Source organism: Gavia stellata, chromosome 33, assembly GCF_030936135.1.
Source record: "Gavia stellata isolate bGavSte3 chromosome 33, bGavSte3.hap2, whole genome shotgun sequence".
In the NCBI taxonomy this organism is placed as follows: domain Eukaryota; kingdom Metazoa; phylum Chordata; class Aves; order Gaviiformes; family Gaviidae; genus Gavia; species Gavia stellata.
This window is the reverse complement of record NC_082626.1, coordinates 2,906,338-2,933,577: the sequence shown is the minus strand read 5'-3', so window position 1 is coordinate 2,933,577 and position 27,240 is coordinate 2,906,338. Positions and strand designations below refer to the sequence as shown.

General features: G+C 70.5%; 5 protein-coding genes across 7 annotated transcripts; 2 read left to right on the top strand and 3 right to left on the bottom strand.

The window, feature by feature from the left end:
* Positions 1 to 2,186: 2,186 nt before the first annotated feature.
* Positions 2,187 to 5,451, bottom strand: LOC132320011 (mothers against decapentaplegic homolog 6-like). The gene is given in 7 exon segments (XM_059832107.1): positions 2,187 to 2,722; positions 3,417 to 3,530; positions 3,685 to 4,138; positions 4,524 to 4,616; positions 4,618 to 4,785; positions 5,034 to 5,093; positions 5,095 to 5,451. Coding segments are annotated over 7 exon segments (1,782 nt in total).
* A 2,183-nt stretch (positions 5,452 to 7,634) lies between these two features.
* On the bottom strand, positions 7,635 to 10,871 carry FLAD1 (flavin adenine dinucleotide synthetase 1). Its single transcript, XM_059832324.1, has 7 exons — positions 10,731 to 10,871; positions 9,854 to 10,613; positions 9,216 to 9,363; positions 8,914 to 9,012; positions 8,637 to 8,826; positions 8,153 to 8,226; positions 7,635 to 8,076 (listed from the first exon to the last, which is right to left on the bottom strand). Exons 1-7 carry the CDS (start codon positions 10,869 to 10,871, stop codon positions 7,941 to 7,943), a joined length of 1,548 nt encoding a protein of 515 aa, XP_059688307.1. The 3' UTR covers positions 7,635 to 7,940.
* Positions 10,872 to 11,355: 484 nt separating this feature from the next.
* Positions 11,356 to 13,579, bottom strand: CKS1B (CDC28 protein kinase regulatory subunit 1B). The gene is made up of 3 exons (XM_059832357.1): positions 13,504 to 13,579; positions 11,733 to 11,860; positions 11,356 to 11,636 (listed from the first exon to the last, which is right to left on the bottom strand). Exons 1-3 carry the CDS (start codon positions 13,560 to 13,562, stop codon positions 11,584 to 11,586), a joined length of 240 nt encoding a protein of 79 aa, XP_059688340.1. The 5' UTR covers positions 13,563 to 13,579; the 3' UTR covers positions 11,356 to 11,583.
* Positions 13,580 to 19,626: 6,047 nt separating this feature from the next.
* SHC1 (SHC adaptor protein 1) lies at positions 19,627 to 23,995 on the top strand. Of its 2 annotated transcripts, none has more exons than XM_059832033.1 (12): positions 19,627 to 20,270; positions 20,481 to 20,551; positions 20,854 to 20,917; positions 21,200 to 21,319; positions 21,770 to 21,823; positions 21,958 to 22,009; positions 22,194 to 22,320; positions 22,440 to 22,608; positions 22,816 to 22,876; positions 23,001 to 23,165; positions 23,275 to 23,537; positions 23,780 to 23,995. In XM_059832033.1, exons 1-12 carry the CDS (start codon positions 19,713 to 19,715, stop codon positions 23,906 to 23,908), a joined length of 1,833 nt encoding a protein of 610 aa, XP_059688016.1. In that variant the 5' UTR covers positions 19,627 to 19,712; the 3' UTR covers positions 23,909 to 23,995. The 2 variants fall into 2 exon arrangements, with proteins under 2 accessions (XP_059688016.1, XP_059688015.1); XM_059832032.1 differs by having other exon boundaries at positions 19,692 to 20,270; positions 22,816 to 22,869; positions 23,009 to 23,165.
* A 1,181-nt stretch (positions 23,996 to 25,176) lies between these two features.
* Positions 25,177 to 26,716, top strand: PYGO2 (pygopus family PHD finger 2). 2 transcript variants are annotated; one of them, XM_059832390.1, is made up of 3 exons: positions 25,285 to 25,300; positions 25,445 to 25,494; positions 25,571 to 26,716. In XM_059832390.1, exons 2-3 carry the CDS (start codon positions 25,453 to 25,455, stop codon positions 26,660 to 26,662), a joined length of 1,134 nt encoding a protein of 377 aa, XP_059688373.1. In that variant the 5' UTR covers positions 25,285 to 25,300; positions 25,445 to 25,452; the 3' UTR covers positions 26,663 to 26,716. The 2 variants fall into 2 exon arrangements, with proteins under 2 accessions (XP_059688371.1, XP_059688373.1); XM_059832388.1 differs by having other exon boundaries at positions 25,177 to 25,494.
* The last annotated feature ends 524 nt before the right edge of the window (positions 26,717 to 27,240 follow it).

The following is a 27,240-nucleotide window of genomic DNA, read 5'->3' as shown; positions in this document are numbered from 1 at the left end:
CCCGGAGCCGAGAGCCCCGCGGGGGACGAGCGCGCCGTCCCCGCGCGGTACCGGCACGCGTGGGGACACGGTGGAGGGGGGTGTCTTTGGTGCCGGTGGCACCGTTTATTGGGGTTATAAATAGCAGACGCAGCCCCGGTAACGCGGGAGCCCCGAGGTTGTGCGAGCCCCGGGGGGGGGGTCCCACCCACCCGCGCTGGCCCGGAGGGTGGAGGGGCCCCGGGGTGTCCCGGTCCCGGGAGCCGCCACGGGAGACTCCGCACCGGCTCCAGTGCCCGTCCGGGGCCGGCCCGAGCGCAGGTCCCACCCGGCACCTCTGTCCCGGCTGTGCTGACCCGGGCCGGCAACCCACCCAGGGGTGCTCACCCCACCCCAGCACCCCACCCAGGGGTGCTCCCCCACCCACGGGTGCTCCCCTGCCCCAGAACCCTGCCACGCATTTCTCCAGCTCTGCTCATCTGCCCCAGAACCCGCCCCAGGGGTGCTCACCCACCCCAGCACCCATCCAGCTGTGCTTACCCACCCCAGCACCCACCCAGGGGTGCTCACCCACCCAGGGGTGCTCCCCTGCCCCAGAACCTGCCACGCATTTCTCCAGCTCTGCTCATCTGCCCCAGAACCCACCCCAGGGGTGCTCCCCTGCCCCAGAACCTGCCACACATTTCTCCAGCTGTGCTCATCTGCCCCAGCACCCATCCAGCTGTGCTCACCTGCCCCAGCACCCACCCAGGGGTGCTTACCCACCCCAGCACCCACCCCAGGGGTGCTCCCCTGCCCCAGCACCCATCCAGCTGTGCTCACCTGCCCCAACACCCGCCCCAGGGGTGCTCACCTGCCCCAGCACCCATCCAGCTGTGCTCACCTGCCCCAGCACCCACCCAGGGGTGCTTACCCACCCCAGCACCCACCCCAGGGTGCTCCCCTGCCCCAGCACCCATCCAGCTGTGCTCACCTGCCCCAACACCCGCCCCAGGGGTGCTCACCTGCCCCAGCACCCATCCAGCTGTGCTCACCTGCCCCAGCACCCACCCCAGGGGTGCTCCCCTGCCCCAGAACCTGCCACACATTTCTCCAGCTGTGCTCACCTACCCCAGCACCCATCCAGCTGTGCTCACCCCCCCTCAGGGGTGCTCACCTACCCCAGCACCAATCCAACCTGTGCTCACCCACCCCCAGGGGTGCTCACCTGCCCCAGCACCCATCCTAGCTGTGCTCACCTGCCCCAGCACCCACCCCAGGGGTGCTCACCCACCCCAGCACCCACCCAGGGGTGCTCCCCTGCCCCCAGAACCTGCCACACATTTCTCCAGCTGTGCTCACCAGCCCCACACCCATCCAGCTGTGCTCCCCTGCCCCAGCACCCATCCAGCTGTGCTCACCTGCCCCAGCACCCGCCCCATGGGTGCTCATCTGCCCCAGCACCCATCCAGCTGTGCTCACCCACCCCAGCACCCACCCCAGGGGTGCTCCCCTGCCCCAGAACCTGCCACACATTTCTCCAGCTGTGCTCACCTGCCCCAGCACCCACCCCAGGGGTGCTCCCCTACCCCAGCACCCATCCTAGCTGCGCTCACCCCCCTCAGGGGTGCTCACCTGCCCCAGCACCAACCCAACCTGTGCTCACCCACCCCAGGGGTGCTCACCTCCCAAGGGGCGCTCACCCGCACCAGCACACATCCAGCTGTGCTCACTCCAGTTCCCCCACGCCTGCCATGACCCCCGGCCCACAGCCCCTCCACTGCCCCCCGGGACCCCCCACCCTCCCCGGGACTGCCCGGCTCCTGCACACCCTGCCCTGGCCGCCCTCCCCGGGCTTGGCCCCCGCCGCCTCCGCTGCGGGGAGGGGGTGTCCTGCAGCGTGCTTCTCTTTCTTATAAAAATAAGATAAATTAAAATAAATTTAACCATTAAAATAAAAAAAAAAAAAGGAGAGAGAAAGAGATTAAATAGTGCCCTGCGTCAGCGAGAGGCCCGTGGCCGGGGGGTGCCGGCAGGGCGGTGAGCCAGGCACGGGGGGCACTGGACCCCCATGGGGCTGGGGCAGAGGGTCCCGGCGAGGGGTCCCCTTGGCCAGGACGGCCCCACCGCAGCACAGCCCTGGAAGGCTGGGGGGCAGCGGAAGGGCCCCCGGCCTCGTGCCCCCCTTGCACCCTCCTCGGGGGGCTCCCCGGCCCCCCCCCAGCCCCTCAGCGCGGCTGGTTCAGCAGGACCTCCAGCCAGCACGGGCAGGAGGTGATGAACTGCCGGGAGTAGCAGGGCCCCCAGCCCTTGGCAAAGCTGATGCGGACGCTGTGGGGGTCACAGGGGCCCTCACCGGGGAGCCGGCGGCCCCCCGTGCCCCCCACCCGCTCGTAGTCGAACACCTTCGCCGAATAGCCGGGCAGCACCTTGAGGACGGTGAGCCCACGGGCGCCGGGGGGGCCCAGGGTGGGTGAGCTGACAAAGATGGGGTGCTCGCTGCGGTTGTAAGCCCAAACGCCGCCCGGCTCCCGGCTCAGCAGCAGCCCCCGGCCGATCTTGCCGCGTGCTCGCCGGACGGCGCGGCTGCGGTGGGCAGCCGGCAGCTGGCCCAGGCAGAACCCGCTGCCCCGCGGCAGCTCGCAGAAGATGTTCACCGACGCCTCGTGCACGGCGTAGAGGCGGCCCACGCGCGTCCGGTGCTCCCAGTAAGCCAGTTTGCACCAGTAGCCGTCCTTAACGGTGCTCCACGAGAGGCTGGTGTCTGGTGGGGGAGAGCAGAGCCGTCACCGCCGGGCAGAGCCACCCACTGCCACGCAGGCACGGCCGAGCCACGCAGCCGGAGGGGCCAAGGGGAGAGGGTGGGCACAGGGGTGTCCATGCCCCCCCGGTTCATGCAGGGGCCAGCGGAGTGGACAGACGGACGGACGCGGCACCCCGCGGATGTCCCAGCACAGGCTTTGGCACGGGGCATGAGTCACCGGAGCCGCTGCGCGCCGGCACGTAGGGCTGGGCCGTACCCGGTCAGGGTCCCCTGGGGACTGCGGTGAGGGGGGTCCCCCGAGCGAGGGGAAGGTGGAGCCCCGGCAGCCAGCGGCCCGGTGGCCAGCAGCCAGGCTGGAGCCGCGGCTGTGTGCGTCAAGGCACATTGTGTGTGTCCCCGTGGGCAGCGCTTCCTCCGGCGGGGAGCCCGGCACCGCCAAAAATAACAGGAGCCGCGGTGAAGGGGGGGCCGGCCCGGGGCTGGTCCCCCAGCAGGAACCCCTCGCCCCACACCGGAGCCTTTCCTCCCACCGGGGGTGGCTACCGGCTCTGCTCCCCAATTTTTGGGCTCTGCGTCCCACGCCACTGTACCCCAACTAGCAGCGGGGCGGGGGCAGAGCTGCCTGGGGGAGCGGGGCTGCAGGCAGTGGGGTGAGCCCTGCCTGACACCCCGCTGCCCGGTGGGACCCTCTTACCGCGCCAGTCCCCGCCGTTGTAGCTGAACTCCAGGAGCTGGGTGCCGGGGTGCTGGGGCTCGTCCGGCCAGGAGGGACCGCAGGATGCCTTCGAGTAGGGGGGTGGCGGGGTCTCTGGGGGGGAGAGAATGGGGTGAGGGGCTGGGATGCACATCCCACCCCCCCAGGGCCCCCCCTGAGCCCTCCGAAGCCCCGAGCCATCCCCGGGGACCGGAGGTTGGAGTGTGGGTGACCGAGGAAGGGCTCCGGTGAAGCCGCCGGCACTCACCGGGCGCAGCCAGGCGGCTGAAGTGGTGAGGGTTGCAGCAGAGCACGGCTGCGTCCCCGCAGCCCCCCCGGCCCCCGGCGCAGTAGCAGAGGTGCTTGAGCTCGTGGGGCTGGCGGAGGTCAGGCCAGCGGTAGAGGCGGCAGAGCAGGACCTGGGGGGGCAGCGCCTGCTTGGCCCCCCGCGGCTCCCCTCGCGGCACCCAGACGCAGCCGGACTCCCAGGCGCCCCGGCTCTCCACCGCCTGCACCAGCAGCTCCAGCTCCTCGTCCTTCAGCTTCTTGAAGAGGGCGTGAGCCGCCGGTTTGAGGGCGCCAGGGCCGTCCTCGGGGCCGGCTGCCGCGCAGCGCTGCCGCCACAGCCGCCTCACCAGCCCAGCGCGGCGTGAGCGGAACATGGGGCGGCGGGGATGACCTGCGGGACGGGGACAGGCGTCAACTCCCGCACCAGGAGGGTGCTGCGGCCACGGGGGTCCCCGGCGGGGACCTGGCACATCCTCCCGCGCTGGCAGAGCCGCGCTCCCCTTCCCCGCCAGGGCCCCGGCAAGGCCACCCTGCCGCGGTTTGCCGCTACCGGTCCCCTGTGTTGGTGCCTGTCCCCGCAGACACGTGAGGACACAGCGCTGCTCCCAGGGGGACGGGTGTCCCCAAGGTCACGATGGGACGTGACCCCAAAACCAACCCCCTGTGCAGGGGAACCTGCTCGTGCCGAGACGGCGAGGGCAGGGGTCTACGCGCCCCTGCCTGCAGCACCCGCCCGCCCCCCCGGCGCAGGGCTGGGCGAGGGGTCCCCGGGAAAGGGGGTCTCACTCACGGCGGGTGGCGGAGCTGAGTGCGAGGAGCCGGGGCTGCGCATGGGGCCACGCTCTTGGGGCGGCCGGCACCGCTCTGCCTGCGGCGCGCTGCCGCCAGGACTTTTTCCTGTGCCGGGACGGACTCTCCCCTCCCCCGGACCTCCCCGTTTGGGGAATTCATTGATTCGCCCCATCCCAGCCAGCCCCAGGGCCGAGCCACCGCCGGGGCCAAGACGCGGCAGCAGCGGGGCAGGCGCCAGATGCGTGGGCTCCGGTGCCAGCACCATGTTCCTGGGGCTGCCAGAGCCAGCCTGGCTCCATGGGCACAGCCGGGTACAGCCGGGAGCCTGGACGGCACCGCAGACCGCACCGGTGCTCGGCCACAGGGCAGCGTCCGGCTGCAGGAGCCGACCTGGGCAAGGGGTAGCCATGGGGTGCGGTGGCAGGGCACCGTCCTGGCAGCCCCCACCCCTGCCTGCGACCACGCAGGGGGTGCAAGGACTACCTGAGCCCCCCATGGCACCCCAGGCGGGGGTCCCTGCGGCCCCCCAGCCCTCGCTGTGGCCAGGGCCCCCCCCGCGGGTGCTGGGCAAGGGTGGGAGCCCGCTCCACAACAAAGCGGCTAATGTAAACGGGACCCTTATCCCGCGCCGGACCGCGCTTCCTGCTCCCGACTTCCCGCCGAGATAAGGGAGGCTGCGCTGGCGCCAGGCGCTGCCGCCGAGACCGGGGCGTGCGGAGCTTCCCCTGCGCCGGGGACAGGCACCGGCACTGATCCGGCACAGGCAGCACCGGAGCACGGGGGGCTCAGCCTGTTGGGGGACCCACAGCCATCCCCCCGGCGTGGCCCTGGTGCCCCACGCGTCCCGTCGGCCGTGACCTTTGCCGCAGCTCCAGCCAGGCTGGGCCCTTTGGGGACGTTTTGCTCCGGCCGCTTCCCGCCGGCTCTTGGCAGCACCGGTGCCGGCCGGGCGCATGGGGCCGGAGCAGGAAACGGCCTGGAGCTGGGACAAGCGGAGACGCTCTTTAAACAAGGGGCTGAGACACGTGCAGGGATAAGCTGCCCCCCGCCACGGCCCCCCGCTCCTGCCCCTCATCCTCAAGGGGCCTGGGGACCCTCAGACCCAGGCAGAGGCGACGTGCGGACTGGGGTGCCAGGGTCCTGCCCGGGGCGAGGGTTGGAAGGTTTGGGGGGGGGGGAAATGTGTTCCCAGAGCCCTCCCCAAACACACCCAAGCCGGTCAGGCGCTGCGCAGGTTTATTGGGGTCTCTGTGATCAGGGTGGTGGGACACGGGCTGGCGCGAGGTCCCGGCACTGGGCGGCCATCAGCTCCATCAGCACGGGGTGACAAGCAGTCCTGGGGAAGGGAGAGAGGCACAGGGGGTGAGGACCCTTTACCAGCACCACGGCTGCACCCCGGCACCCCCCAGGAGCACCACGGCTGGGCCCCTGTTGCCCCATCACCTCCCAAGCACCATGGCTGGGCCCTTGTCACCCCCCAAGCACCACGGCCAGGCCCCCATCGCCCCCCAAGCACCACAGCTGGACCCTTGTCACCCCCAGAAGCACCAAGATTGGGCCCCTGTCACCCCCCAAGCACCACGGCCGGGCCCCCATCACCTCCCAAGCACCATGGCCGGACCCTTGTCACTGCCCAAGCACCACAGCCAGGCCCCCATTGCCCCCCAAGCACCATGGCTGGGCCCCCATTGCCCCCCAAGCACCACAGCCAGGCCCCCATTGCCCCCCAAGCCCCACGGCCAGGCCCCCATCGCCACCCAAGCACCACGGCCAGGCCCTTGTCACCCCCACAAGCACCACGATTGGGTCCCTGTCACCCCCCAAGCACCACAGCCGGGCCCCCATCGCCCCCCAGGCACCACGGCCGGACCCTTGTCACCCCCAGAAGCACCAAGATTGGGCCCCTGCCACCCCCCAAGCACCACGGCCAGGCCCCCATCACCCCCCAGGCACCATGGCCGGACCCTTGTCACTGCCCAAGCACCACAGCCAGGCCCCCATTGCCCCCCAAGCACCATGGCTGGGCCCCCATCGCCCCCCAAGCACCACAGCCAGGCCCCCATTGCCCCCCAGGCACCATGGCCGGACCCTTGTCACCCCCAGGAGCACCACGGTTGGGCCCCCGTCACCCCCCAAGCACCATGGCTGGGCCCCCATCGCCCCCCAAGCACCACGGCCAGGCCCTTGTCACCCCCAGGAGCACCACGGTTGGGCCCCCGTCACCCCCCAAGCACCATGGCTGGGCCCCCATCGCCCCCCAAGCACCACGGCCAGGCCCTTGTCACCCCCAGAAGCACCACGATTGGGTCCCTGTCACCCCCCAAGCACCACAGCCGGGCCCCCATCGCCCCCCAGGCACCATGGCCGGGCCCTTGTCACCCTCAGAAGCACCACGATTGGGTCCCTGTCACCCCCCAAGCACCATGGCCGGGCCCCCATCACCTCCCAAGCACCACGGCCAGGCCCCCATTGCCCCCCAAGCACCACGGCCAGGCCCCCATCGCCACCCAAGCACCATGGCCAGGCCCTTGTCACCCCCAGAAGCACCAAGATTGGGCCCCTGTCACCCCCCAAGCACCACGGCCGGGCCCCCATCGCCCCCCAGGCACCATGGCCGGACCCTTGTCACCCCCAGAAGCACCACGATTGGGCCCCTGTCACCCCCCAAGCACCACGGCCGGGCCCCCATCGCCCCCCAAGCACCACAGCCAGACCCTTGTCACCCCCAGGAGCACCACGGTTGGGCCCCCGTCGCCCCCCAAGCACCGTGCCGAGCAGGCAGCCGAGGGCAGGGCACTCACCCATCGCACAGGGGCAGGCAAGAGTTGCCGGGGGTCCTGTGGCATCGTGGTGGGGGGGACTGTTCCCTAGTCCAGCAGCTCACGGATGCACCAGCTGCAGAGCAGGAGATAGATGCACTCCTGCAGCAGCCGCAGCAGCCAGGAGCCCAGGCGCAGCCCCAGGGAGGCCTCGGCGGGTGCCGGCAGTGCCACCGCCCGCGCCGCTCGCCTCGGAGCACCCGGCTGACGGGCTGCCGCAGTCCGGAGGAGGTGCATGGCCGACGAGGGATCAACGGGGTCTGACGCAGGGAGGCAACCGCGCTGACACGCGGGTCCCTGGCAAGCGCTGGAACCTGCTTCATTCTCTGCGCTTCAAAAGCCTCCACAATAGCGGGCGCGGGGAAGGGGCACTGCCCTGGGACCCTTTTGTTCGGGCAGAGCTGGCCTCACCCCCTGTCCCACTCCTGCCAGAGCCCCACGAGTCCCGAAGGGACCGGCACGGCCCAGCGCGAGCGCGATGCAGACCGCAGGCTGAGCGCAGCAGGTTTATTCAGTGCTGGCAGGCAGCAGGTTTATTCACTGTCATCCCCAGCAGCGCCGGGGACGTCTGCAGGGGAGCCGGCCGCATCCCAGCAGAGCTTTCCCAAACGCAGCCCTCAGGCCTTCACTGGCGGGAGGTGCGCTCGTCTTCCTCGTTTTCCAGCTCGTAGGCAGGCCGGTAGCTCTCCCGGCCCCGGGTGTCCGTGTAGCGCAGCGCCGGGTTCTTCAGCGTGTTGGCCATGCTCCCCAGGGAGGTGTAGCTGCGGAGGGAGGAGGTGGCTGCAAGGCTGCGCCCGGGGCATCGGCCGTGCCGAGCAGGGAGCACCGGACACTCACCCCTTGTCGTAGAGGATGCAGTACGGGACAAAGAGCTTGCGCAGAAACTCCCAGATGTCCCGGTAGGTCCAGTCCTGCAAGTGGAATTGGGCAGGGATTGCCGCAGAGGCAGACGGGCTGCGCCCTCGCCCCCAGGGAAGCCAGCTGGTGTCCCCCGCCTCCGCCAAGAGCACACGGGAGAGCCAGCTGGTCCCCGGGGTCCCAGAGCACCCTCGGTCCTCCCAGCACCTCTCCAAACACAGGAAAAGCCCCCGGCGGGCAGGAACGAGCCCTGCCTGACAGCACCAGGCAGCCATGGCCACAGCGAGGGGCAGCCATGGCCACGCAACGGGGCAGGAGATTCTCTGGGGAGAGGGGGAATTGGGAGGGAAGCCCTCCGGGATGGGAACGGATTAGTGCCGGCTTCTAGCCCCGTCACTTTAACCTGCCAGGCTCGCTCCCCGGCCGAGCGGGGACAGCCCCGTCCCCAGAGCAGGCCACGTACCAGCAAAGGGTTCACCCGCATGTACTGGGGCCAGTCGGGGTCCGTCACGCACATGGGCGTCAGGGTGCGCGAGTAGGGGTCCGTCCGCCGTGTCCCCATCAGGACGGCCTCCAGCTGCGGCTGCTGCTCCTTCAGGTGGGCCAGGGCCTCCCGGATGGAGCCCTCCACGGTGCAGAGCTGGATTTTGTACCTGTGCAGGACAGGCAGCTGCCTGCCAGGCTGTGGGAGACGCTGCTCACCCCCCTGCCCAGCGGCCCACCCCTCTCTGCCCCCGTACCTCTGGACGGTCGCCTGGATGAACTGCTCCATTTCGGGGAAGGGGGAGACGATGCGGATGTAGAGCACCTGCAGCTTCTCTCGTTTCGCCGGGTACCGCCTGGGGAGAGACCCGTCGCAGCTGGGCTCCGGCGGACGGTGACGGGAGGCAGGGCAGCCACCCAGTCCCCGCGAGCTGGGCCCCAGGAATCCGCTTGTTCCCCCACAGTGGGGCAGGGGAGAGCCCTGGAGCCCCGGCCGGGGCCCATGGGACCCCCTCACCCCTGCCCCAGGCCGGGCCGGCGGACCCCCGTGGCCGGGTACCTCTCCACGGCGGCATGGACGAGGTGCAGCAGGGCCGTGCAGTCCTTGCCCCCGTTGAAGCCCACGCAGAGCTGGGCCAGGCTGTACCGGTCCAAAGCCTCCTCGATGGTCCGCAGTGCTGCTGCCACCTTCTGCCCCAGGGCCGAGCCTGCCGGGAGGGGACGGTCAGTGCCCGCCTGGGGCCACGATGCCTCGGCGCTGCCCCAGGGCCTGCGGCAGCTCGCCCTCCGGGCATGTCTTGTCGCCAGACACACCGCGGAGCCACCACTGGCACCGCAGCCTGGAGCCAAGAGCTTGTGCAAGCCGGATGTCTGTGCCACGGATGAGACAGGGATCTTGCTTGCACCGGGGAACCGTGGCACTGGTCCCCCTAATGCACGCTGCGCTCTCAGAGAGAGACCGGCACCGGCCGGACCTAACTGCGGTTACGGGTCCCACTGCTACCTGTGTGGGACGAAGCCCATTGCAGCTGCGGCACCAGCGAAGCCTCAGCACCCCTCAAGCCCCCCAGCACACCAGAACAGGCAAGCTCTGCTCCCAGGCCAGTCCCCCCACTGCCCCAGCCCTGCTGGGCTGCAGGGTCTGCGCAGGAGCAGCGTGGAGGCACCGAGCCGTGCTGCAGCACCGCTCCCCTGTACCTGACTCAGCCAGGCCATAAACCTCTGCGGCTGCTGGCGAGACGCAGTCCATCACCAACGGCACAACAACACCCGGCGGCAGCTTCTCCATCAAGAAGCGATACGCTTCCTCCAAGTCCTGCTCCGACTCTGAGTCCAACGTCAGCTTCACGCGGTAGTAGTTGTTGGTCCAGTCTGGGTAGGAACCCAAGCTGACGCGGCCCTGGAAGGTGGCGTTGGCCTGGTTCAGCATGGGTGCGATCAGGATCTCGTCGGCCGCCACATAGATGGCGCGGGAGTGGAATTGGGTCCGCTCGCTGCGGAAGAGGTGGGCGAGGCCGTCCAGGGCGCGCTCCATCAGCGCCGGGATGCCGGGGAAGATGTAGACGTTGCGCACGCTGACCAGCGGGTACTTGAAGGTGCCACCCGTGCGCCCGTCCGTGCCGTAGTTGAGGCGGGAGGACTTGGGGACGCGAGCCAGCTTCATCTCGGGGCACTGCGCGTCCGTCTTGCCGAAGAACTTGTGCACCAGGGCCACCAGCTCGGGGTGGGGGGCAACCCTCTCCCCGAAGGCCTTGGCCACGGCCTCGAAGGTCACGTCGTCGTGCGTGGGGCCGATGCCCCCCGAGGTCAGCACGTAGGTGAAGCGGGCGGCGAAGGCGGCCACCTCCCCGGCGATGGCCTCCACCTCATCGGGCACCACCGAGATCCGGACCACCCTCACGCCCAGGGCACGCAGCCGCCGGCACATGAAGAAGGAGTTCGTGTCCTGCGTGTGGCCCTGAGGGGGGACGGAGACACCCGTGACCACCGGGCGCACCTCAGGCCCGCCAGGCCCCGGCCCGGGAGCAGGCCTCGGCCCACCCGCCTCCCCGCCGGCCCCAGGCCCAGGCCGCACCTTGAGGATCTCGTCGCCGATAACGATGATGCCGGCGGTGGAGCCCCGGGCCGCCGTAGGGCCGGAGGCCGCCATGGGGCGGGAGGCGGCGGCGCGCAGGGCCCCGCCCGCCCGCAGGGCCCCCCGCAGCGCCCCCCACATGGGCCCGACCGGCCGCCCCCGCCGAGACAGGCCGCGACACCGCCCCGCGCTCTCATTGGTCGGGCAGCGTGCCCGTTACCAGGCGCTACCAATAAATATTAACCGGGAGGCGGGACCCGCGGGGACGAAACCATCGTGGCGGGCGGGGGTGGGGGGGAATCTGCTCCCCCTTCGCGGCCGTGGGTCCGCCCAGCAGGCACGTGCGCCTCCCCGGGGCACCGGGAGCCCCGCCCACGCCGCACCGGAGCCCTCCCGGCACCGTTCCCCTCTTTTTCCATCCCCACCCGCAAGATGCCCCGGGAAGCCCCCGTCCCCGGTAGCGCCCCCCCAAACACCGGGAGGAGGAGGAGGAGGGGCTGCCCCGGGGAAGCCCCGCGGTCACCGGGAGCATGCCGGCACCAGCCCCGCAGGATGCTCCGAGGCACCGGGAGCCCCTCACCCCCCCCTACGCCGTGTCCCCCCCCCCGGCACAGCAGACAGCAGGTCCCAAACATCCATTTATTGAAGCTTCGGTGCGCACTCAGGCCTCGCAGCGGGAAGAACCCCCCCCCCCGGTACCGGGGCTGAGCCACCGCGGCAGCACCGAGGGTCAGGGGCACCCGGTGGCGCGGCACGGGGTGAAGCCCCCCGGGAATGCCGAGGAGGAAGAGGAGGAGGAAGGTGCTGTCTCAGCTCGGGCAGGCCGGGGGCTTCGGCGGGCCGGGGGAGTCGCTCACTTCTCCGGCTTCTTGGGCAGCGGCCGGCGGAAAAGCAGGATGTGGGGTTCTGCGGGCGGAGGGGGGCGGGCGGTGTCAGGCCGGGGGAGCCGCCCGACCGCCGCCCGGCCGCCACCCGGCCACCGCCCGGCCCCGCGGGGCTCACCTGGCTCGTGGATCATGTAGTGGACCCAGCCCTGGCTCTGCTGCACCCCCAGGTTCCGCCACTCCGACTCCGACAGCAGGTGGGTCTTGGGCACCAGCTTGGCGATGTCCTTGGGCAGCATCACATGCCTGCGCCCCCGCGCCCCTCAGCCCGGCAGCGGGGTGCCCCCGGGACCCCCAGCACCCTCCCTGCCAGGGCGACACCCCCTCCCCAGGGACCCCCAGCGCCCTCCTTGCCAGGGTGATACCCCCCCCCAACCCCGGGGACCCCCAGCACCCTCCTTGCCAGGGTGATACCCCCCCCCCAACCCCGGGGACCCCCAGCGCCCTCCCTGCCAGGGTGGTACCCCCCCCCAGGGACCCCCAGCACCCTCCCTGCCGGGGTGATACCCCCCCCAGGGATCCCCAGCGCCCTCCCTGCCAGGGTGATACCCCCCCAACCCTGGGGACCCCCAGCGCCCTCGCTGCCGGGGTGATACCCCCCCAACCCCGGGGACCCCCAGCGCCCTCCCTGCCAGGGCGATACCCCCCCCAACCCTGGGGACCCCCAGCGCCCTCCTTGCCAGGGTGATACCCAACCCTGGGGACCCCCAGCGCCCTCCTTGCCAGGGTGATACCCCCCCAACCCTGGGGACCCCCAGCACCCTCCTTGCCAGGGTGATACCCCCCCAACCCTGGGGACCCCCAGCACCCTCCTTGCCAGGGCGACACCCCCTCCCCAGGGACCCCCAGCACCCTCCCTGCCAGGGCGACACCCCCGCAACCCCGGGGACCCCCAGCGCCCTCCCTGCCGGGGCGATACCCCCCCAACCCTGGGGACCCCCAGCGCCCTCCTTGCCAGGGTGATACCCCCCCCAACCCTGGGGACCCCCAGCGCCCTCGCTGCCGGGGTGACACCTCCCCCCCCAAGGGACTCCCCCAACCCCGGGGACCCCCAGCACCCTCCTTGCCAGGGTGATACCCCCCCCCAGGGACCCCCAGCACCCTCCCTGCCAGGGCGATACCCCCCCCAATCCTAGGGATCCCCAGCACCCTCCTTGCCAGGGTGATACCCCCCCCAACCCTGGGGACCCCCAAGTGCCCTCGCTGCTGGGGTGATACCCCCCCCCAAGGGACTCCCCCAACCCCGGGGACCCCCAGCACCCTCCTTGCCAGGGTGATACCCCCCCCCCAGGGACCCCCAGCACCCTCCCTGCCAGGGCGACACCCCCCCCAACCCCGGGGACCCCCAGCACCCTCCTTGCCATGGTGATACCGCCCTAACCCCGGCTGGAGATTCCCCACCGGGGAGCTGTTAACGGGACACCCCCCCCCCCCCTTCGCTGGGGAACCGTTACCGGGACAACTCCCCTCCTGCCCCACCGGGGAGCCACGACTCACTCGCCCCCACCACCCCCGGTGAGCCGTTAACGGCCTCACCCCCCCACAGCGGGGAACCGTGAGTGGGGCACACCCCCCCTCTCCACCAGGGAACCGTTACCGGGACAACTCCCCTCCTGCCCCACCGGGGAACCGTTACTGTCCCCCTCCGCCACCGGGGAGCCGTTACCGGGACCCCCCCCTCCCCAGGGAGCGGGACAACTCGCTCTTACCGAGCGGCCGTTAACAGGACGCCCCGTACCCCCACCCCATCCCCCCTGGGGACCCGTTACCGGCACAACCCCCTTCCCGCCCCACCGCGGCCCTCCGCCGCCCGCCAGGGAGCCGTTACCGGGACGCCCCGCCTCCCCCCCGCCCGGGAGCCGTTACCGGGCCCCCCTCCCCCGCCTCACCGGTACTCGAACTCCTCGTCGTCGTACTTGTCCGAGTAGTAGATCTGCTTGTGCGCCATGCCGGCGGTCCGCCCCCTTCCCGGCAGCCCCCGCCGCGCCCCTCACCTCAGCGCCCCGCCGGGCCGTTGGCGCCCCCGCCCCCCACGGCGCTTTCAAACGCCGCCGCCCCGCGCGCCCATTGGTCCGCGCCGTACAGCGGGCGGCGCGTCACAGGGCGGTGCGAGAGCCTATTGGTCAGCGCTCGCGGGGTGAGGCGGGGCCGCGGCGCCGCTTCCTCGCGGGTCGGGCACCGCCTGCTATTGGCCCGCTCGTCACGTGACGGGGGCGCGGTGAGGCCGCGCTGGAGGGCGTGGGCCGGAAGTGAGTGGCGGCGCGGCGGGGGGAGGGCGGGCGGTGCGGGCGCCGCGGCCGCCGGGACCGGAGGAGACCGCCGCGAGACCCATGGTGCCCCGGTGAGCGCGCGGGCCGGCCCGGGGCGGGGGGGCCGCGCCCGGAGGCCGCGGCGGGGTCGGCGCGGCCTGCGCAGCCCCATGGGAGCGGCCGGGCCGCGCAGGCCCAGGGCTCCCGGGGCGGGTGAGGCCCCGCGGTGCCGGGCCGTGCCCTGGGGAGCCCCCGCGGCGGCGGTGCCGCCGGGGCTGAGTCCTCCCCACTCGCCGGTGCGCACCGCTCGCCGCCGTTAGATTCTACGGAGCGAGCGGGAGGTCCCGCCGCAGCCGCCCCCAGGGCCCGGTGCTGCCTCCCCCGGCGCTGCGGGGGCCGGGCCGCCCTTCCCCGCTGCCTCTGCGTGCCCGGCGTGGGGGAGCCGAGCAGGGGGCTCGGGGCCCCGCGGGGCGGATCGGGTCCGGCTCTCTGCCCTCGGCGCCCCAGCCGGAGGCGGTGCCGGTGCTGGGCTGTGCCAGCCGCTTGGTCGCCTCCAGGTCTCGGGATGACTCCGGTGCCCCGGTGTGACGGCTGCTGTGCGTGCCCGGGGCCGCTTGCTGGGCTCTGGTTTGCGTCGCCTTGTCCTGGGCGCTCAGGGACATGTAGCGGTGTGGTACACGGGAGGGAGGCTGGCTCGAGGGATGTTGTCAGGGCCTGTGGGAAACCCCCAGACCCCAGGCTGGTGTGACCCCGAGCTGGGACGGGGCACCGGCTGAGTTCAGAGGGATCCTCAGCCTCCACGGTGCCTCGGTGTGCCCTCCCGCTGTCCTGCCTCCAGCCCTGCCCGCGCTTCGATGCTTTGGAGGAAGGCAGGGGGCAAGTATCTGGAGCAGCCCAGCTATTGTGGGCAGGTGTAGATATTCCCCCTTCCAGGCCTTTGCCTTCCCTCCAGCAGCGTGTTGTGTCCGTCCGTCGTGGGCTGTCCCTCCTTCTTCAGTTGAATCTCTCAGATGGGGTCACCCACACGCTGCGCTGGCCTGGGGAGACCCTGGGTATGAGGTCCAAGGAAACGTGACCCGGGCCCTGCCCGCTGGGTTGGTGCTGCGGAAGTCTGTGGGCAAAGGACAGCTGTCGGCTGCGCTCCCCGGGGACGCCCTGGCCTCGGCCTGTTCCAGAGGGGTTGAAGACGCCGTCTCTTCCCAGCCGAGCGGGGCTGAGTGTCCACCCACAGCCCTTTGGTGGGGGAGCACCATGGCAGGGCCGCCTGTGCCCCCAGGAGCTGCACAGGGCAGCATCCCCTCCTTGTGGGGGGACACAACCGGGCCCCAAGGAGGCTTCAACGAGGCTGAGCAGCCCGGGTCAGCGTCCCAATCCTTCTTCCCTGCTGCCAGTCTCAGTTCCCGGCATCCAAAGGGCCTTGTCACTGCCTTTGCTCGGCAGCGAGTGACCTGGCGCGGTGTTGCCGGGCCCTGCCCAGGGCTGGTCTGCGCCACTGTGCTTGCCAAGCAGGGCCTTCCTTATCTCGCTGCCTCCTGAGCTAATCATGTTAGCGCCCGCCTGGGCTCCGGTGCTGCCTTCGCAGGCCCCAGATAAGGGCACAATTGCTGCAAGGAAGTAAATCATGTTTGCTGCCCTGCGCTGCTCGGCTGGCCCGGCCCTGACCGCATCGGCTGGGCAGTGGAGGTGGGAGTGGGAAGGGCAGCGGCTCCAGAGCTGCTCCTGCTTCGCTTGCCTTGTTTTCCCCTTGCAGAGCTTCCTGCCCCTCCTGGCTCCCCTCTCGTAGCCTCTTTCCATGACTCCCGTCTTCACCGCTCCCGTGGGGAGGAGGGGGCCACAGCCCCTGGGGCTCTGCACATCCTTTTGCATCGGGGTGCCAGCCGAGGGGGTGGCATGTGGGCAGGAGGGAGCAGCTTTGCCCTCTGGGCTGCCTCCGCTTTCCCCCCTTGCATGTGGCCCTCTGGGCGCTGGTTTTGGGGCTGGGCAGGGATCAGCTCTGACACTTGTCTTGGGTCATGGAGAGACTCTCAGTCCCCGACGCTGTTTGCTGGTGTGGGCAAGGTCTGAGCAGAGCCTCATGCTCCTGCCCCGGCACATCCCAGCTCCATCCTCCCTTGGATGGGAAGCAGGAGGCTTCCCTGGCTCTCGCCCCGTGTGTTGGCAGCGTGTTGCGCAGCTGCTACGGCCCCGTCCGCCTGCGGTCAGCGAGGAGGAGCAGGGTCCGCTTCTTGGTGCCAGGGCCACCACCTCAGCGGTCTGGGGCAGGGCTGGCTAACTCCCTGTTTGTCCCCGAACCGCAGGTCAGAGTGCCAGACGAGAGGGGCTGTGTGTTTCTGTTCCCTGCCCAGGGCCTGCCCTGCCCTCCGCCGGCGATGGAGTACGTGGTAAGGACTTCGGTGGAGGGCTAGGTGGCTTCGGTGGTGGATCCTGCCTCCCCTCTGTCCCCGCTGGCAGGGCCCCCGCCTCCTCCCCAGGTCTCGCTGACGTCTCCCAGTCCCTCTTCTGAGCGGCGGAGAGGTTGTGTACAGGAGCGCGTAGGTGCCATGTGATGCTGTCATGATGTTTTGGGGGAAAAAAGAGCCCTTGGCTGGATTTGAGTGTTTTTCTTTGCTTCCCCCCTGCCCCGGAGGCTTGGGGATGGCTCCACTGCGGCTGCTGTTGGACCGAGGGGGTCTCCGGCCCTGGGCGAGGCGTGTACGTGCGGCAGTGGCCGGCGCGCAGCTGCCTGCTCCTCGCTGCGATTTCTTGCCAAACCACTGGCATGTTCCAGGTCTCTGACTCAGCTCCCGGTTTGTGTTTCCTGGGAGGATGTCGGGCGCTGACCCGGTAGCTGGGCCCCGAGCGTCGCCTCTCTGCTCCTCTTCCTCCCCCCAGGCTGTGCACGAAGTCCCAGCCCCAGGCGCCCGAAAGTAGCCTGCGTCCCTCTGCCTCTCCCGCACACGCGGGGAGGATCTGGCTGATCCGGCGTCTCTCCTTGCTGCCGGGGCACAAGGAGCGGTTGAACCGGGACGTGTCCCCGGAGCTCCTTAGGGGCGGTTGTTCTGGCTGCTCCGCTCGTCCTCCGCTGCAGGGGCAGGAGCTCGCTGCCGGCCTGTCTGGCAAGGGGAAGGGCTGCTGCCTGCTGGATGGGGCTCAAGGGCTGCCTGTTTGGGCAGGGCTGTTGTTCCGTGGCTCTGCACGCGTCTTGGTTTGCCTTCTGTGCTCTGAGCCCGCTGGGAAGGGGTCTCTGACGCCCTGGGGAAGGCTCTGGGGCCGGGGTGGCCGCAGCGGTGGCACCTCTGCTCTCTGAGGGCTGGGAGCATTGATACGTCTTGTCCCCAGCCGGTGCAGGCTGGCGGGGTAACGTGGGCTGGCTGGCCTCAGGATGTTCTGATAAAATCAGAAATTATTCCATTTTATAAAAGCAGAGGCCTGTCTGAGCAGGGGGCTGTGGCTCCTGGGGTGCACCAGCCCCTCGCTATGTGTGTCGGGGACGGCTGCTCTGAGCACCCGGTCGCTGTCCGGGTGACAGCAGGGGCCTGGGGTGGTGGGAAAGGGCCAAGAGGACCCCCCTGCCCCTACACAATTCCCTCCTGCTCTAATCCTGGCAGGGCCCTGGGGAAGTGTCGGGGCTCACGCAGGCTGTGCTGCTGTGCTGGGGCACCCCAGCCCCACGTCCGCCAGCGGCCAGGCCCTCGTAGGCAACCCCACTGCCCTGCGCCCGTTCGACGCCGCCCAGCTGGGCTCGCCCCGGCAGCCGGGGGCTGCGGCTGGCCCCTCGCGGGGCTGGCGGCTTCCTGGCTCCCTGGCCCCGGGCTTCCTGCTTTTCTTTAGAGCAGCGGCACTGCCGGCCACGGGAAGGTCACAGCGCCGAGCGGCCGGGGGGCCCCCAACAGGGACGAGCGCTTTGCGGGACGGCTGGTGTGGGCTCTCTGCGCCCGTGGGACCACCGCCGCCGGCAGCTGAGGTGGGGGCTGGCGCTCGTGGAGGCGGTGTGTGCGGCCGAGGCGATGCTCCGGCGCCGGGCGGAGGCGGGTGACGGACCCGCCGTCATGAGCCAGAGCCCCTCGCGCCGCGCAGGAGGCTATTTCCAGCTCCATCCTGCCTTCCATTTCTCCGTCCCCGTGGCGGTGTGCCAGCGTTTGGGAAGCGGGGCGGGCAGCTGCCAGTGCCAAGCAGTGCCCCACGGCAGGTCCTAGCAGGGAGAGCCCTTCTCTTGGACTGGGTTTACTCAGTTTTGGCTCGGTGGTCGGTTTTGTGGAGCGCCTAGTACCCGGGAAGGCCCCGGAACATGGCAGGTCAGAGGTGTTGGGCACCGTGGGGCTACCCGAAATCCCTTCTTCAGCCCACGGGAGGTGGAAGAGGGGGAGAGCTTTTGCCCCCTGGGGAGGCTGGTGCGAACGAGGCCGTGGAGAGTGGCGCGGGCGGTGCGGTCGGGCTGGCTGAGGTCCTGCCGGCGTGCTCGTGCGTTGAGGATGGGGGAGCAGGGGAGACGTGCCCCTGACACCCCGCACCCACAGGTGGGGAGTCTGCCCGGCTCCCCACAGTAGAAGGGGCCGAGGTTTGCCCCCCAGCACGCTCTCACCGCCCGCTCCCGCTAGCTCCGCCTGTGACCTTGATTTTTCTGCTCCAGATAGGCGCTGGGTCCCCACCCCTTGCCGGGAGCCCCTCCTGCGCTGCGCCCCAGCCCGCACGCAGCCCCCGCTGCGGGCAGAGCCTGCCCTGCCGTCCGTGAGTCAGCACGGCCCTTCCCATTAGCGGCAGCCCCTTCTTCTCCTCTCCCGGGAGGAGCTGCCGCTGCTCAGCGCCGGCTGGGATGCGGGAAGCAGCAGCAGCAGCAATTAGCAGCGGCCGCCTCTTCTGCCTGCTCCCCGCTGCAGCCAGGAGCCTGCGCTGAGCCCTGCCTCGCCCGGCGGATAGCCCACCTGTATCCTGCTCCCGGCCATCCTCCTCTTCCTCCTTCCAGCCCTCCGGGCAAGATCCGCGTCTGGAGCTGTGCTCTGGAAGGACTGGGTGTCCCCGCATCCCGGGTGGCTGCGAGCACCGGCGGCATCTCAGCATCGCGGCCACCCCTCCCGGCTTCGGGTGCCGCTCCCCCCGGCAGAGCCCAGGGAGCCAACGGCGGCTGCCCACCACCGGCACGTGGGTTGCGTAGCGCTGGCCGCCACAGAAGGACCTTGTTCGCTCCTGGACGGTGTTCGGAGCTGGGCTGGGCTGGGCTTGGATGCGCTCTGTGGCTGCCTTGTCTCAGGGCTTTAAATATTCATGCTTTTGATTTCCTCTTAGCGGCTGGCAGCGGCGGGACAGCACAGGGGCTGGAGCGAGCCGGCTGGGGCGGAGGGCAGCCGTGCCGGACCCAGCGGTGGGGCAGAGGGGGCCGAATCCAGCCCCAGCTGAAGACAATGGGATTTGTTGCTGGTCCGGTGCAGGAGCGGTGCAGGGCCACGGGGCTTGAGGACCTCCAGGCTGGGGGCCAAGCGTGCTGAGCCCCCCTCCCCGTGCCGGCAGCTCCCCGGGGCGTAGCCGCGGCCCCGTTTCCTCCCCGCTGCAGCGGGAGCAGGGGGTCGCTCTCCATCTGGCTGGATCCGTGCATCTTTGCTGACGCCGATCGCAATCGATCGGCTGCAACGGCGTGGAGCCGGGCAGCCCCCGGGCCCACTGCCTGGCGTCCTAGGGCCGGCTCTCCCTGCCAGCCATGCCGGGCTGGCACGGGCCTGGCGCGGAGCTCGGCCGAGGCTTGTGCTTGGGGGCGGCTTCCCGGCGGCTGCAGGTGCTCGGACTCTCCATGGGGCCTCCATGAGACCTGGCCGGTTGCCTCCACCCAGCTGCTGCGTGGGACGGGCCGGCCCCGGCCCTTCTTGCCTCTCTCCAGCATGGATCTCCTGCAGAAGAGCAAATACAGTCACCTGCGAAATGAGTCCGTCTCCTCTCTGGAGGAGGCAGTGGGGGGCCTGGGGGTCCCGGCTTCCCCGGTGGAATCCCTCGCAGGCATGCGGTCTCTGCCTGGCTCCCTCTCCTCCTCCTCCCTCGGCCCCGCGGCGCCTCTCGGGGAGCTCTCGCCCGAGTCGGAGGACAGCCCCACCACCCTCTGCTCCTTCTTCCCCAAAATGGCCAACCTGAAGCTCTCGAACCCCGCCAACCTGCTCAGCCTGCGAGGCTCCTCGACCGGCGGCAGCCTGGGGGAGCCTGGCCCTGCCGGGACGCTGGCACCGGCGCCGGGGGGTGCTGCCGGCCCCGACTCAGCGGGACCTGTCGCTGTCTGTTCCCAGGATATGAACAAGCTGAGCTGCGGGAAGAAGACGCGGGTGGAAGGTGGCCAGCTGGGGGGTGACGAATGGACCCGCCACGGCAGCTTCGTCAATAAGCCCACCCGCGGCTGGCTGCACCCGGATGACAAGGTCATGGGCCCCGGGGTCTCCTACCATGTCCGGGTGAGTGCTGGGGACTAGGGGGGTGTGGGAAGGGTCACGGTGGGGATTTGGGCACCTCCTGGCATGCTCCTTGGCGGTGGCAGGTGGGCAGTGGGATTCCCGGGGAGGTCATCGCTGCGGAGCTGGTGGGCTCGGGGCCCCAGCCCTCTCCCCGGCTGCGTGGGGAGCAAACCCCAGGGCTGGCCGGGCTGACCCTGCTTTCTCCCCCAGTACATGGGCTGTGTAGAAGTTCTCCAGTCCATGAGGGCTTTGGATTTCAACACCAGGACGCAGGTCACCAGGTGAGCTCTGCCTCTCCCCAGGGACTGCTGCTTTTGGGGCAGGGATCGGTCCAAACCCCACGCAAGTCGCTGGTGGCATGTGGGTCTATCGGTGAGGGCTGTCTGCAGCCCCATCAAATATTAACGACAGCGCGCTTCCTCCGCTTGAAGAGCACTGGCCGGCGCTGCCCGAGGGCTTCCTGTTTGTCACCCTGTCCCTTCTGCGCTCGTCCCTGTGTCCTCAGTCCCGTGGTTGGGGTGTCACGGGGGAACAGGGAGGGCAGGCACTGGGGGGGACTGACATCCCGCTGTGCTCCCCGCAGGGAGGCCATTGGGCTGGTGTGCGAGGCCGTGCCCGGTGCCAAGGGAGCCGTGCGGAGAAGGAAGGTGAGGCCCGGCTGGGGAGCTGCCGGGGGGAGCGTGCTCGGCCGCCTGGGCACGGGGCCGAGGGCCGGATCCCAGCCCAGCTGGCTGTGCCCGGGCTGGGCAGCCTGGGGCTCTGATCTGCCACGGCTCGCGTCAGTGGAGCTCAGTAGGAGCGGTGGTGTGGACAAGGTGCCCGTCTCCACTGTGGAGGGCGGCAGGAGGTGCCCTGTCGTGTCCCCCCCGCCACAGCCGGGCTGTGTCCGGCCCGGGGAGCCCCTTCCCCACGCTGCCGTTTGCCCCCAGCCCTGCGGCCGCTCCCTGAACTCCATCCTGGGCAAGAGCAACCTGAAGTTCGCCGGCATGCCCATCACCCTGACCATCTCCACCAGCAGCCTCAACCTCATGGCTTCTGACTGCAAGCAGGTGAGAGCGGGGAGGTGCCGGGGGCCGGGCAGCTGGCTTTAGACAAGCAGGAATCCCCATGTCCCCCACCCCGGGCCCTGCTGGGGCAGGGGATGTCCCCAGCCTCCCTAAGGGATGTCTGGGTGGGCTGTGTGCCCACCTCCCCCGGGTCCCTGGGGGTGAAGAGGTCAGAGCGATACCCCACATGCTTTGCAGGATCTCTTCTGGAGACTGTGAGACCCAAGTCTCCTGGCCTGGGGCCAGGTCTCCTGCTTTTTCACCCGCTCTCGGTGGCCCTGTTGGTGTCCCAGCCCTTATCCTGGTGGCCTGTGGCTCATAACCAGGGTTCCGGAGGCTTGTAAGCCCCCATGTCGGTCCAGCCTTGGGAGAAGCGTGGCAGACAGGAGGTGCCGCCTCCGGCTGGGTGCCAAGGAGCTCCTGGCTGCGTTCAACAAACTCTCTGCCTTGCAGATCATTGCCAACCACCACATGCAGTCCATCTCCTTTGCTTCTGGGGGAGACCCGGTGAGTACGCAGGGTCCCCGTCCATGTGTGCCCTGCCCCATGCTAGGGATCGGTGCCTCTCCTGCCCTCTCCCCGAAGTCTCGGGCACCGTGCTCCCCGGCAGCCCCATCTCACCGCCGGTGTCTCACCCACAGGACACAGCCGAGTACGTTGCCTATGTTGCCAAAGACCCCGTCAATCAGAGAGGTGAGGCTGCTGCCGAGGGTCCTAAATGCCAGAGCCCCGTTTCGTGGATGGTTAGGGGCAGCTCAGTGTGGCAGGGAGGGACTGGGTCCCCCATACGGAAGCTCTGGGGTGCATAGGGCAAGCTCAAGGGGTGGAGAACTTATCATTGATGTTCCACACTCATATCCCACCGTTCCCTTCCCAGCCTGTCATATCCTGGAGTGCCCTGAGGGCTTGGCGCAGGATGTGATCAGCACCATCGGGCAGGCCTTCGAGCTGCGGTTCAAGCAGTACCTGAAGAACCCCCCGAAGCTGGTGACACCCCATGACAGGTAAGGGCAGGGCCGTGTGGGAAGGAAGAAGGTGGGAGGGTGTCCGAGATTGTTTGGTTTTGGAGAGGGGATGCGGCCCTGGCTGCTGTCAGCTGCTCATCTGTGCCGTGCCCTCCCAGGATGGCAGGATTTGATGGCTCTGCCTGGGATGAGGAAGAGGAGGAACCAGCCCCCGATCACCAGTACTACAATGACTTTCCCGGCAAGGAGCCTCCCATCGGGGGAGTCGTGGACATGCGCCTGCGGGACGGGGCTGCTCAGACCCCCAATCACTTGGGGGCCACGCTGGTAAGGCTCTGGGCACGTCCTCATGGGGAGGCTCCACGTTACAAAGGAGATGCAGGGACCTCGACCGGGCCACAGGCTCTTCGTTCAGGGTTATTCCACCACGAGAGCCATGGCACATGTCTCCTCAGCACCTCCATCAGCCCAGGGTGTGGGGAGTGGGAAGGGATGGGGAGCACAGCGGGGCTCACCACCCGCCTCTCCCTGCAGCCCGTCGGCCAGACATCCGGCGGGGAGTACGACCCGCGGAAGCAGCACGCTCCTGCCCAAGGTAACGTGATGGACGTGGCCGGTCCCCGTCTGCTTTCCTGGACCCCAAGTGCTCCAGCAGCGGGCACTGGTGTTGGGGCTGAGGCAGGCTGGAGCCCTGCTGACCACGGTGCTCTTGGCGGCAGGGAGAGAGAAATACCCGGCTCCGGCGGGCACGTCCAGCCGCACGGACCTGTTCGATGACCCGTCTTACGTCAACGTGCAGAACATGGACAAGACCCGCCAAGCATCGGCCGCTGGCACCCCCACGACGGCCAACGGCAGCACCCAGAGAGATCTCTTCGACATGAGTGAGTGGGACGGTGGCCGCAGCCGTATCTGGGTTGGGGGGTCCGTCCTGGGCTGGGGGTGGGTGGCTGTGGGGTCGGTCACGGACCCCCCGCTGCTTTCTCCCTGCAGAGCCCTTTGAAGATGCCCTGCGTGTCCCCCCGTCCGTGCCCGTGGGGCTGCCCCCTGCCCAGGTGGTGGCTTCCATGGAGGAGCAGCTGAGACGGGAGCCGTGGTACCACGGAAAGATGAACCGCAAGGAGGCCGAGAAGCTGCTGAAGGTGAACGGAGACTTCCTAGTGCGGGAGAGCACCACCACCCCGGGCCAGTACGTGCTGACCGGCTTGCAGGGCGGGCAGCCCAAGCATCTGCTGCTCGTCGATCCCGAGGGAGTGGTGAGTCCACGTAGCAACCCGGGGACGGAGCTTGGCACAACCGGGAGGGCCCTGGGGGTTACAGGAGCCACCAGGGCATTGGGCTTCCCCCGCCGCTCCTTGGGGGACGCCTCTGGGCTGGCTCGAGGGACGAGAGGGCCTGGCGGAGCGTGGGGTTTTGGCGCCCAGCCCCTGGAGGTTGGTGGTTTTGGCCTCCCGCGGGCATCGGCAGCCTCCTGAGTGCCCCTTTCCCGGCTCCCCAGGTGCGGACGAAAGACCACCGCTTCGAGAGCGTCAGCCACCTCATCAGCTACCACATGGACAATCACCTGCCCATCATCTCAGCCGGCAGCGAGATGTGCCTGCAGCAGCCGGTGGAGAGGAGACTGTGAGCGCCCGGGGGCCCCGGTGCGCAGCCCCCCGGCCCTGCTCCCTGCCCCAGGGAGCCCTCGGACTCTCAGTCGGGTGCTCTGCCCGGGACTGAGCGTGGACTTGGCCGGGGCCGGGGCCTGTCCCCCTCCGCCACGTGGAGCTGGCGGCCGCGGGGGTGCGGGCAGCGTGGCGTGAGCTGCCTGCAGGGCGGGGGGCTGTTCTTGCCAAAGCCCCTGCCTCCTCCCAGCTCCAGCCTTTGCACAGCAGCTCAGCTCCTACCAAAACCCGGCCCCGCTGCCGTGCCGCGGCCGCTCTCCCGCTCACCGGCGTGGGCACGGGCTCAGGGCTGGTGGAGCCGAGCCCCCCCACCCCGAGCCGGGGGGCAGCCTGGCCTCGTCCCCTGCCCACGGGGCATGGAGGGGGGCTGCGGGGGGGCTCCGCTCCCCCAAGCACAAGGCCCGGGTGCCCCCGCACCCACTGTACCCGATCACTTTACGTGTTAACTCTGTGCCTTGACCCCGCAGGTCCCACACTCTTATGCAATGCCGCGGGGTGGGGGGCCGGGGACAGAGCCCCCCCCCTCTGCGCTCCCAGCCCCTGCCGTGCCCTTTCCCGGGACATGCTCCTCCGCACCCCCTCCCTGCCCGCTCCCCCGGAGTCCCGGTTGGGTCCCGTAGCCCCGGGGGGGCGGCGGGAGGGCCCCCCCCTTGCATGCACGGTGTTACTCCCCCCAAGCCAAAGCGCAGCCCTGTCCCGCGCAGCCCCAGGCCCCCCCCCCCGGGCCCCGCTATACCAAAGGAACCGGCAGTTGGTATTAAAGTTGGTATTTCTCTAGGCCCTGGCTGGTGTGAAGGGGGGGGGAACACCGGGAGGGGAGGGCGAGTACCGGGCACACGGCCCCTCCCGCCACGGGCGTCGGCGTCGTCCCCTCGATTGGCACATGGTTCTTTCGCGCCCCCCCCCCCCCCCCCGGCCTTGCACATGGTCCCTCCCGCCCTCCCCTACGGACGCTGCACATGGTCCGTCCCGCTCTGCTTTACCGCGCCCTGTAGTTAGTCCGTCCCGCTCCCCCCCCCCCCCCCAGCCTTGCACATGGTTTGCCCCGCTGCGCGCCTTCCCACCCCCGCGGCGCGCTGCACTTGGTCCGCCCTACCCCTCTTCCCCGCCCTCGCCCCGCCCCGCGCGCGGTGATTGGCCCCGCGCGGCTTCCGGTTCCGGTTGGGGGCGCCGTGCGGAGGAGGAGCGGCGGCGGCGGCGGGGCCATGGCGCCGCGCCGGCTGTAAGGGCCATGGCGGCCCCGCACGCAGAGAAGCTGGAGGGAGGCGTCCCGGCCCCGCCGCCCCCGCCGGGGCCCCCGCACCCCGCGGGCAGCGCCGCCGCCGGTGGGCCCGGCCGGAAGCAGGGGAAGGCAGGTGAGCGCGGGCGGCCGGGCCGGGTCGGACCGGGCCGGCGGGGTGGGGGGGCCCCGGCCCCGGCCCCGGCCCCGGCCCCGGCCCCGGCCCCGGCCCCGGCCCCGGCCCCGGCCCCGGCTGACGCGGCCCCGCTTGTCCCCGCAGGGCTGCAGATGAAGAGCCCCGAGAAGAAGCGGCGCAAGTCCAACACGCAGGTAGGGCCGGGCCCCGGGCGGCACCGGGACCGGGACCGGAGGGGCCGCAGCCCTGACCGCCGCCTTCTCCCCGCAGGGCCCCGCCTATTCCCACCTCTCGGAGTTCGCCCCACCGCCCACCCCCATGGTGGACCACCTGGTGGCCTCCAACCCCTTCGAGGATGACTTCGGGGCCCCCAAGGTGGGGGCGGCCCCCGCCCCTTTCCTCGGTAGCCCCGTACCCTTCGGCGGCTTCCGCGTCCAGGGGGGGATGTCGCCGCAGGTGCCCCCCGGCTACGGCGGGGGTCCCCAGCCCCTGCGGAGGCAGCCCCCCCCCTTCGCCCCCGGGCAGATGGGCCCGGCTTTCGGTATGCCCCCCCAGAACCCCAACTACGTCCAGCCCGGGGGCATGAGCTTCCCCGGGCAGCCCTTCGGGCAGCCCCTCGGACAGAACTTCAGCCCCCCCACGGGGCAGCTCATGCAGGGGCCCGTCGGGGGCTTCGGGCCCATGATCTCCCCCACCATGGGGCAGCCCCCCCGAGGGGACATGGGCCCCGGGCCGGCCCTCAACCCCCCCGGGGGGCCAGCGGTGGCTCAGCGCTTCAGTCAGCCCGGCAACCTCTTTGGACAGTCGCCCCTGCAGCGCCCCGGGCAGAACATGCCCCCCTTGCCCCCCACCGCCAGCCCCTTCCCCGGGGCTGACCCCGGCTTCCCCGCCGGCGGCGAGGAGGGGGGCAAGAACCTCAACCCCCCCCCCAGCACCTTCGCCCAGGAGCCGCACTCCGGCTCCCCCGCCGCCACCGCCGCCGCCGTCAACGGGGCGCAGCCCGGCTTCGCCCCCAACAGCGCCGGTCGCGGGGCCGGCACCCCCGAAACCAACAGCCTCCCGCCGCCTCCCCCCGGTAAAGCGGCCGGCGGTTCGGGTCACCAGCCGCCGCCGGGGCTGGTGTACCCCTGCGGGGCTTGCCGCAACGAGGTGAACGACGACCAGGATGCCATCTTGTGCGAAGCCTCGTGCCAGAAGTGGTTCCACCGGGAGTGCACGGGGATGACGGAGAACGCCTACGGGCTGCTGACCACCGAGGCCTCCGCCGTCTGGGCCTGCGACTTCTGCCTGAAGACCAAGGAGATCCAGTCGGTCTACGTCCGGGAGGGCCTGGGACAGCTGGTAGCCGCCAACGACGGCTGAGCCGCCCTGCCGCCGCCGCGGCCAGCTTCCCCCGCCGGTTTAGGACCAAACCCCCTTTTTTTGTAGCCATCACCCCCCCACACACCAGTCAGAGACACAGTGCCGCGCACTGGCTGTGGCTCCTCGCCCCGTGCCGGCTGCTGCTGGGACTCGCCGCCGGCTCTGGGACGGTGCTGGCCGTGCCGGTGCCGCGCTCCGGCCCCGGTGCACCGGCCCTCGGGGGCTGAGGGTCCCCGGTGCCCCCCCCTACCCCCAGCTCTGCATGGTGGGGTCAGTGCCCTCGCAGAGGGGGGGGATCCAGTCCCCGCTGCCATTCATGACTCCCCCGGGGCTGTGCAGTGCTCTCGGTGCCCCCCCCCCCCCCGCCATGCTCGGGGCAGTCCCGGTGCTCCCCGCCCCCGGTGCTCGGGATGGTCCCGGTGCCCCCCCCCCACCCCGCGTTTTAACCGATCGTTAATGGAAACTTTTGTACCGTCGCTATAAAACTCTGAAACCCGCCTGTCCGTGTCTGGCTCCGCTCCCGCCGGGGGTCGGGGGGGGGGTGTCCGGTACCGGAGGGGCCCCACGTGCCCCCCCCA